At 65.0% G+C, this 9,867-nt stretch overlaps 1 protein-coding gene across 1 annotated transcript; it reads left to right on the top strand.

The window, feature by feature from the left end:
- Positions 1–4,058: 4,058 nt before the first annotated feature.
- Positions 4,059–8,994, top strand: HRH3 (histamine receptor H3). Its single transcript, XM_045070710.1, has 3 exons — positions 4,059–4,632; positions 5,668–5,834; positions 6,931–8,994. Exons 1-3 carry the CDS (start codon positions 4,383–4,385, stop codon positions 7,849–7,851), a joined length of 1,338 nt encoding a protein of 445 aa, XP_044926645.1. The 5' UTR covers positions 4,059–4,382; the 3' UTR covers positions 7,852–8,994.
- The last annotated feature ends 873 nt before the right edge of the window (positions 8,995–9,867 follow it).

The following is a 9,867-nucleotide window of genomic DNA, read 5'->3' as shown; positions in this document are numbered from 1 at the left end:
GCCGACAGGGGGGTAGGCACCCCAGCCCCGTCACTACAGCTGCTCTCGGGGCTCAGCTGCTGCTCCTTCCTTCCCTCCTCTGCCGCCCAGCCTGCCTGTCCAGCCACACCCCGCCTCTGCTGTCACCTCTGCAGGTCTTGGGGGCCTCCGTGGGGGTGTGACCCCCATCCCCACTCCTGAGGGACGGTTACCGTGCCTCCTCAGGCTGGGCTAGGTGCGCTGTCCACGCACGTAACGGTCACGGGATAGGCACCACAGTGCCGGGAGGCCCCTGAATGCCACACGTGTCCCCCACTCCCACCCCGGGCCGCTGGAAGTACCAGCAGCCCCACCTGCTCCTGCTGGCTGGCTGGGACTCCCGCTGTCTGCTCCTCTCCAGGGTCGGGGCTCAAAATGCCGGGGAGGCAGTGGAAGCTGGTTTGTTGGGCTCCTTCCCATGCCTCCCAATGAGAGGGAGCCCTGTGGGGGAGGGGCCTGTAACAGGGCCCCAGGGGCCAGGGGGACATTGATTCTTCAATTGGCCACAGGGTTCAGGATGATCGTTCCCTTCCCATTGGAAGCGTAATGCCATGTAAAACTCTCTGATTCACGACAGTGTGTCGTGAGGGATGGCACCCATCCTCGCGGGCACTGCCCCGCCGCTGTGCTTGGGAAGGCTGTCCAAAACGGCTGTCATGCCATTTCCGGGGATATGAAACCCTTCACACGGTGCCCATGGCCCCTTGTCCATCCACCAGGACTTCAGCCCAGAGCCCTTGTCTCCACTTGCAACCCTGATGGGTCAGGCCCCTGCCCGGGCCCCCAGACTTTGGGCAGTGCCACGGAATCTGTAGCTGTTCCGTCGGGGCCACATTCCGACTCACGCCGCGCATCCCACCAAGCGCTGGAAGCCCCACACACTGGGGAGGCATGTGCCTCACCTCAGCTTCAACTCAGCAGCAGATCTCAACAGTCCTGCCCCCGCCTACTCTCTTGAAAGGAGAGCTGAGTGGCATGTCCCACAGCGGACCCAGCCCTGTGCCCTGGCATTTTCTGTCCCCTGCCTTGCTTCGTTTCTTATAACCAGTGGGCATATGTCTGGCTTCTTTACTGCGTGGTGTTTGCCTTCCTCCGTTGACAACTAAGTGTAGTGCCTGAGACATAGTAGGTGCTCAATTAAACCACGTCACACAGATGAATGAACAAATTAATCAGTCAGTGGGTGAACCATCTCCTCTGTGAGGGGTTTGTGGGGGGGTCTGGTTTTGCTAACCTGGCTAGGGAATGTGTGATTGGGGGATTTGTTCAATGGTCTCTCTGTTGGACTGGACATTTGGTGCACCGAATGCCAGCTATTTCAACAAATAGAGAAACTGGGGTCCCAGGCCACTGTCTCTGTGAGGTCTTGGTGAGCCCAGTAGAGGAGGCTATCCTTGTCCGCCAGCCCTCAGCACTCTTTTCCAGGGTCTTGGAGGGTTCTCTGCTATCCAGGTACCTGAAACTCACTACTTGGGACAGAGGCCCTATGGCAAGATATCCTGTGCATAGCCCTGTGAGGACCTGATTCATTCACCCCAAATTTCCTTGGCCACATTGGGCCCAGTCCAGAGGACATCAGGCTTCTGTCCAGCCAGGGTCAAGATGGGCCTCAGGGACTCTGACCTTAGAGCTGGCCCAAGAGAAGGGACATTGGCCTCATTTGACCTTGGGTAGGTGGCTTCCTCGCTCTACAAAGGGACCTCCAATCCTACCCACCTTGGAGAGCAAATGGGAATTAACAAGGCCATGCTTGTAAACGAACATAGGAGGCACTTACTAGCCTTGGCCATGGTCATCCTCAAACTTGCGGGTCAACCCTGGCTCCCCCTCTCCTTATGGCCTCAACTTAGAGAGGAAGATCCCCACATTCAGAAAAAAACACATAACTCCTTTTCATCAGGCAGCTGGTCTCCTGGTGCCTGGATCCGAAGTGAGTCCATGCCCCCTCCAGCTGCTGTGGGGCCAAAGACTGTCAGGGAAGGCTCCAGAATATTGATAGCCACCAGGATAACCATGGGCAGCTTCACGGAGACTTCAGAGGGGATGCCCTCTGCACAGACTTCCCCTTGATTTGGCCCATGCATCCCGTATGGTAAACAACATAGTCCCCCTTTTGAGATGGGGATACTGAGGCTGGGAAGGAGGCTCCCAACTAGTGAGAGAGAGCCTGAGCCCCCTTCAATCCCCTCTGAACTCCAGCTCCCAAGTCCAGGGGTGAAGGGCATCCAATCCACACAGTACTGTCGGGCCAAAGCCAGCCTTAAGTGCTTGGGGGAAGACCAGAGCCGGTGCGGGGGTGGCGCTCAACAGAGAGCTATGGGTTGAGCATGGCGGACAGTGAGTCCTGACCCAGGACTGAAGGTGTAGGCGAACTTGGGTGATGGGAGCGAGGGGTCCAGCAGCACCCTGCTGCTCCAGAGACTCCCCACATGGCTTGTTTTCTCACCACCAGACAGCTGCCCGGTCCCGGCACTGCCCTGCCCACCAGGCTCACTGGGGAGTGGTAAAGGGAAGCTGGGGAGCCTGTAGGGGGAACAGGGCTCGCTTCTGGAGGGGAGGAGTAGACCCAGTTGCTCAGAGAGGGCTTCTGGGAGGATGAGCTGGATCCTCACGCTCCCCCTCCAGCAAAGGCTGCCGCCATGAGCCAAGGAAGAGTGGGTCCGCTAGGGCAAAGGTCTGGGGTCTCCAGCTGCAACCAGCCCTGAGGAAGGGTTAGAGGGAGTCTAGTCTCCCCCACTTCCCAAAGTTTCTGAAGTACCTCTTGGGGCTAGGGAAGGGGGTGGGTCCTTGCACAATCAGGAAGCTACTGTACGCATGGGGGTGCCTTGTGTGCCGGACAGCAGCCCCTTCCCCCAGCCTCCCGCCCCCCCATGCAGACTCCCCCACTTCTGTCCTCCTGGAGGCTTCCACAGATGTGCGCCGCTGGAAACAGAGCAGAGTAGCTGCCCTTCTCTCCCTCGGGCGCTGTTCCCTGGCTGGCTGCTGTCAGATGTGTGTGTGTCTAACTGCCGCTGGTGGGTCCCCAGCCTGACGCTGGGTGGCTGTTTCCCTGGTCTGTGGGTGTCTGTGTGTCTGAGTGTGGGCGCATCTGTCTGTCTCGCTGTGAGTGTCTCCTGCTGAATCTGTCCTTGACCCTGTCTATCTGAGCCCGTGGGGGGGAGGGGGCGCTCCCTCCCGCTGCCTCTCCTCCCCCATCCCCTCCTGCAGGCGCTAACGCAGCAGCTGCCTTGGCTGCGCCCTAAGCGCAGTGACCTCGTCTGTCCCCGCGGCGGTGACCGCCCCACTGCGCTGTCAGCGGGGGGGGGGGGGGGAGGGGACCCACGGCCGGGCTCTGAACCTCCCGCCTCTCCCCCCATCAACCTGGGTCCGCCTGCGCCCCAAGTGGGTGTGCTCCCTTCCCGGTCGGGTCCACTGGCTCCAGATCTTCCCTTATGTAACTCCACAACTGTCTGCTCCTTGCAGGTCGCCCTAGACCCTGCGTCGGGCCCTGCCGGTGGGGAGACTGAGACCCCGAGTCCCACGCATATGGGGGCTGGAGCAGACCCCTGGCCAGGGATCCCGCTCTCGGAGACCCCTCCCATCCTTTGTCTTTGGGACGTTCCTTCCCCTGAAACCCGCTTGCCTGAAGCATGACAGGAGGAGGGGGCTCGCGGGGCACGTTCCCCCGAGCGCAGGTGCAGGCGTACCCCCCTCATTCCATGTCCCCACAGTCCCCCCGCTCCCGACGAGGGCCGGCCAGGGTCACCGGGGCTGAGGGCACGGGGCAGGCCTAGCGGCGCAGGTACCGGCTCCTGGGTGCGCGGGCCGGCTGGCAGCAGGCGCGCCCCCCGCCCCGGCGCCCGCCCGCTCGGGCCGGGCTCTCCGCCAGCCGCCGTGCGCTCCTGGCTGGGGCTCCAGCGGCCCGGCGGGCACGCGGCGCTGTCCGTGGTGCTGCCGGCGCCGGGCGGGGCGGGGGCGGGGCGGGGGCGGGGCGCGGGCGGCAGCCAATGGCGGGGGCGCTGCGCGGGGCGCGGGGGGCGGCGGGCTGGGCGCGGGGCGCACTCGGCTGCGCGCAGCACTCGGGGCGCACCGGCGCTCTGGCGGCGGCTCGGGCTCCCGCTCCGCTCCAGGTCCGCTCGGGCTGTAGCGGTGGTGCCGCTGGCCCCATTCGGCCCGGATTCCGGCCCGGGCCCCCTCGGCGCCGCCCGCCCCGGCCCCGTCCCGGGCCTCCGCGCCCGCGGACCATGCGCCGGGCACCCCCCGGCGAAGCCGGCCCGGCCGAGAGCCCGCAAACACCAGGCTCCCGGGCCGGGGCCCCTCCCGGCCGCGCGGCCGGCGATCCGCGCCCTGACCCGCGCCCCGGCGCCGCCTGAGCCGGCGGGGCCATGGAGCGCACGCCGCCCGACGGGCCGCTGAACGCGTCGGGGGCGCTGGCAGGCGAGGCGGCGGCTGCAGGCGGGGCGCGCGGCTTCTCCGCCGCCTGGACCGCGGTGCTGGCCGCGCTCATGGCGCTGCTTATCGTGGCCACGGTGCTCGGCAACGCGCTGGTCATGCTCGCCTTCGTGGCCGACTCGAGCCTCCGCACCCAGAACAACTTCTTTCTGCTCAACCTCGCCATCTCCGACTTCCTCGTGGGTAAAGCCCCCAGCCCCCGCCCGAGCCCAGGAGTGCCCAGCCCGGCCCGGCCAGCAGGGATCGGAGCGTGGACTAGGGTGCCTTTTTTGCTCAGGCACACACCCCGCCGGGGAGCCCTGCTTGGGGAGGGGGCGTCCGGGACCCGTGGGGCGGTGGGCGCGGACGAAGTTCCTTGCCTCCCCCACCAAGGGACGGGGAGGGGGGCGGGCGGGATGTTCCTCGGGAAGGGGTCCGGGCGCGCGGGCGCTTGGCAAGGCGCTAGGCGCAGCAGCCCCAGGTGCAGCGCCGGCTCCTGCGCTGTAGCCAAACAAAGGCTGCTGGCGGACTCAGGACGTGCGGAGGGCGCTGGGAGAGGTTTGGGGGAGGGGACAGAGAAGGGAGTTTTTAGAGCCTTGTTGGGGGAGGGGGCCGTGGGGGAAGCGGGGTGGGGGTGGGGGAGATGCTCGGAGGAGCGCGCTCTCACGTGTCCGAGCGCTGCTGCCGGCTTGGGGGCGGGGCGCGCGGAGGGGGCCGGAGCGCCAGACACCTGTTGGGGCTGCTAGGTGCGTCTGCCAGACATTGGTGGCAGTGGGAGCGGCTGGCGCGACGGCAGCCAAATGCCCTTTGAGCCAGGAGAAAGGCTTTCTTGTTTTCTGAGCTGATGAGGAAGGGCTGTCCAAAGGCCGGGATAGGGCTGGGGTCCAGCAGGCAGAGGGGCTCCCTCTGGGGCTTGGGAGGACTGGTCAGAAGTCTGGAAGTCCTAAATCCAGGCTCAGGGTCTCATGGTGCCCGAAGGTCCCCACCCCGTGATCTTCCCTCCTGACTCCAAGTCCGAGAGTCGCCAGCGGGGCTGGAGACTAGGCAGGGGTTGAAGGCCAGGGGCAGGGTAGAAGTTGTGCCTGAGAGACAGGGTGGACGGGAGGGCAAGCTAACGCTTACTGGTCCCAGGAAAGTGGCCGCCCTGCACCTGCAAGTCCTGCTTGTCTCTCCACTGTGGTGAGGCTCACCCCGGACATCTGTCCAGCCGTCGCCCACCCTGGCCCTCTTCTCCCACAGGGGCCTTCTGCATCCCACTCTATGTGCCCTACGTGCTGACTGGCCGCTGGCCCTTTAGCCGGGGTCTCTGCAAACTGTGGCTGGTGGTGGACTATCTGCTCTGCACGTCCTCTGTCTTCAACATCGTGCTCATCAGCTACGACCGCTTCCTGTCGGTCACCCGCGCCGTGAGTCTGGGATGCGCTGCCCGTGTTTGGTCCCGGGAGGAGGGGTGGGCCGGGGGTGGCCACAGCAGAGCCGGGCCATTCCAGGTGGTGGGCAGTACCAGGTGAGCCTGGCCCCTGCTGGCCTCACACCCGACATACGGGGTACTCAGTAGCCAGTTGCTGCGGGTAGACATGCCCTGGGACAGGCGGGAGGCACTATCTAGACCTGGCGTCAGGAGCTCCTGAAGGAAGAGGGACAGTTCAGCCTCCACCCTGGAGCAGGTCCAACGTTCTGAGAGCTGAGGGAGGTTCTGGGCCACAGGCTCTTGGTGGTCCCCTCCCCCCATACACACACACACACACACACACACACACGTGTGCATGTGTGTGCATGCGCATGCACGAGCATACCCCAGGAAGCCAGGCATCAGCTTCTATCTCCACCAGCTTCCCTTGGTGTGAGTGGCCACCCTCAGGGACGCTGGACTGCCTGGCCTTCCTGCGTCACTACCCTGTGGGCACAGAGGACGCGGCCGGAGCGCGGGTCTCTTCTTCGCCCTCTCATCTCCTCCTTGGAGGTTGTACCGGTCACTCTGAGCGCCCTCTGCTGGGGGCCTCATGTGTCCTAGTCTAGAGAGGCCATGGGACAGAGGGCACAGCATGGGTTCGGGGTCAAGCCCCGGCTCTGTCCCCTTGAGCCAATCCAGCTGTGGCCTCCGCCTCCCTCCCCAAGCCACCAGGAGAGTGAGGACAGTAATCCAGATGCCAAGACATCCAAAAAGTGCTGAGCACAGAGCCTGGCGCCCAGTGGGTGCTCAGTGGACAGGGCACAATGGCAAGATGGCCTCAGGACCCTCACTGCCGGGGGCGGGGGCAGCAGGCGGGGGGCCTGGCCCAGAGGGAGCGCGCACGCGCGGTAGGTCTGAGGGAGGCTCTCTGACCGTAGGGGAGCGGGCCAGGGCGTCCGCCAGCCCAGGATCCATGCGGGAAGGGGAGAGAGGCCATGCGCAGAGGCCCAGAGGCTGCTGGTGGGCGGTGGGGGGATGCTCCCAGCACCACAGACGCTGCCCCCTGGGCCCGGTGCCCTTCCCTCCTGACCCAATGTCTCCCATGGCAGGTGTCCTACCGGGCCCAGCAGGGCGACACACGGCGGGCGGTGCAGAAGATGGTGCTGGTGTGGGTCCTGGCCTTCCTGCTGTACGGGCCTGCCATCCTGAGCTGGGAGTACCTGTCGGGCGGCAGCTCCATCCCAGAGGGCCACTGCTATGCCGAGTTCTTCTACAACTGGTACTTCCTCATCACGGCCTCCACACTCGAGTTCTTCACGCCCTTCCTCAGCGTCACTTTCTTCAACCTGAGCATCTACCTGAACATCCAGAGGCGCACCCGCGTCCGGCTGGATGGCGTGCGGGACCCCGAGCCCGCACCTGATGCCCAGTCCTCGCCCCCAGCGGCTGCGCCAGGCTGCTGGGGCTGCTGGCACAAGGGGCGAGGGGAGGCCATGCCGCTGCATAGGTACGGGGTCGGGGTGGGCGAGGCAGCCCCTGGCACGGAGGCCGGGGAGGTGGCCCTCGGGGGTGGTAGCGGTGGGGGCGCCGCGGCCTCGCCCACCTCCAGCTCCGGCAGCTCCTCCCGGGGCACAGAGCGGCCGCGCTCGCTCAAGCGGGGCTCCAAGCCCTCGGCGTCCTCGGCGTCCCTGGAGAAGCGCATGAAGATGGTGTCCCAAAGCATCACCCAGCGCTTCCGGCTGTCGCGGGACAAGAAGGTGGCCAAGTCGCTGGCCGTCATCGTGAGCATCTTTGGGCTCTGCTGGGCCCCATACACACTCCTGATGATTATCCGGGCCGCCTGCCATGGCCACTGCGTCCCCGACTACTGGTATGAGACCTCCTTCTGGCTGCTGTGGGCCAACTCCGCCGTCAACCCTGTCCTCTACCCGCTGTGCCACTACAGTTTCCGACGAGCCTTCACCAAGCTGCTCTGCCCCCAGAAGCTTAAAGTCCAGCCCCATAGCTCCCTGGAGCGCTGCTGGAAGTGAGCGGCCTTCCTGGGCACCTGGGAGGCCGGGACAGGGCCCTCCCACTGCCACTCCCCTTTGAGGCTCTGCTTCTCACCGCCCACCACCCCCCCTTGGCAGCCGACCCCACCATCTCCCACCTGGCTGCCCTGGCTGTCCCCCAGGTGGGAGCTACACCTTGTCTTCAGCCCATCTGAAATGCCACGGCAGCCTCTCTTAGACCACCTGCCCATGGCGGGGCAGCTCGGTGGGCTGGCCGGAGAGGCCCGAGAGGCCCTCGCTGCCCTGCCACCCAGACCCTGGCTCCACCCCAGGAGGGGCCGTCCCAGCCCTGCTGCCTCCACAGATGGTCTGATGGCCAGCGGCGCCCACCCTTTGCACAGTTACTGCTTGGTGTTCTTCCCAAAGCAAGTGACCGGTGTGTGCTCCGTGCCCCGTGACGCTGCAGTCCGCCCCGCGCGTGCACGCACCTGCACGCTCCACCCCCCACCCCCGTCAACGAGCCCGGGCCGTCGGCTCTGCTGCTGTCTGTCCCCGCTGAAGCCCAGGCGCCAGCTCCGTCATCCCTCATCCTTCCAACTCCCTCTGCCCCAACGTGTCAAGCGCCCCCCGGGAACTTCGCGGCCGGTCTCCGCTCTTCCATTCTGGGTGTTTCAGGAAAACGAAGAAGAAAACACGTCCGTGAACCCCATGTTCCTTGGCTGTTTAATCAAGAGAGACAAAATTGCTGAGGCGCTCAGGGCTGGATTGGCAGGTGTGGGCTCCCACGCCCTCCTTCCTCGTGCTGCTGCTTCCGGCTGAGCTGCGCCAGCTGCTTCTGCCCACCCCGCCCCCGGGCTCGGGGTGCTGGGCCCTGCCTGGCAGCTCTGAGAGCGGCCGGAGCGCTGGACGTGTGCTCGTCCAGAAGGCCGCCCCTCCCGCTCCATCTGCTCAACCAGCCTCCTGGGGCTGGCAGCTGGGTGGGGACTGGCCATGCCCTGAGGGTCCCGAGGCTTGCAGGGGCAGCCCGAAGAGACCAGGGTCCCGGGGCATGCCCAGGGGAGGGGCCGTTCGCCATGTCCCGTGCACCCGTCGGCGCTCTGCATGCCCCACCCCCTGCGTGTCCACGCGCTATCTTGCAGACTCTGAGGTCCACAGTAAAGCGTATTTTTTTATTGGTGCTGATTCCAGAGGACTTCTTGGGGGGCGGTGTGGGCTGAGCTCCCGTACATCAGTTGGGACCCCAGAGAGATACGAGACCTCTTGGCAGGGCGTGGGGAGCAGGTGGGCAGCAAAGGCTGGCTTGGCCTGTCACATTAGGTTTGAGGCTGATCGGGGACACGTGCCCCAGCAGTGCCCCTACCCATGCTCACCTGTTCAGGAGGATGGCACGGTGCTAGGAGGGGCTCACTCCAGCCTTGAGAATATGACCCCTGGCCCCCACCCCCAGTCCAGTGCAGCCTGCCCACCCCCAGGACCAGGGTTTTCATCTGTCTTGGCTGTGATCTTCTACCTGGGGAGCTTCCAGGAGGTATGAGGACTAGAACTGAGCTCGAGGGGTGGAGGGGAAGGGATGGGCCCCAGGAGGGAGGCACCTTGGATGGAGGACCGGTCCTAGGCAAAGGCCTGGAGGTGGGACTGAGGGCAACAGATGGGGACAGGGAGGAGATGCTGCTGCCGGGTGAGCATGGGTCCGATGAACAATCTGTCCCCGCAGCTTCCACCGAGGGGGCAGACGCTGGTCCTGCCCCAGGTGTTCAGAGTCCACTTGGAGAGGGGACAAGACCAGCACAACTTAAGAGAGATTCGAACTTGGGTGGGTAAGAAGCCACCTCCTCCAGGAAGCCTTCCTTCCTTTCCAGCCACTAGAGCCCTTCCTCCCTGACTTCACGTTCTCTCCCCAGCACGTGGGCCCTGCTTCCGCAGGACGTCAGACAGAGCCTGTCTCGTGATGCTCTCTGACAGCCAGGCGTCACTCTCCGCCCTCCAGACACAGGTCAGCAAACTCTGCTTCTCACCACTGCAGAGCGAAGCTGTTCCCAGCAACATTTAAAAGCC

Source organism: Mustela putorius, unplaced genomic scaffold (genome assembly GCF_011764305.1).
Source record: "Mustela putorius furo isolate JIRA1106 unplaced genomic scaffold, ASM1176430v1.1 tig00003972_pilon_pilon_pilon, whole genome shotgun sequence".
In the NCBI taxonomy this organism is placed as follows: Eukaryota; Metazoa; Chordata; class Mammalia; order Carnivora; family Mustelidae; genus Mustela; species Mustela putorius.
Note: the sequence above shows the minus strand (reverse complement) of the source record. Positions and strands in the feature narration are given on the sequence as shown.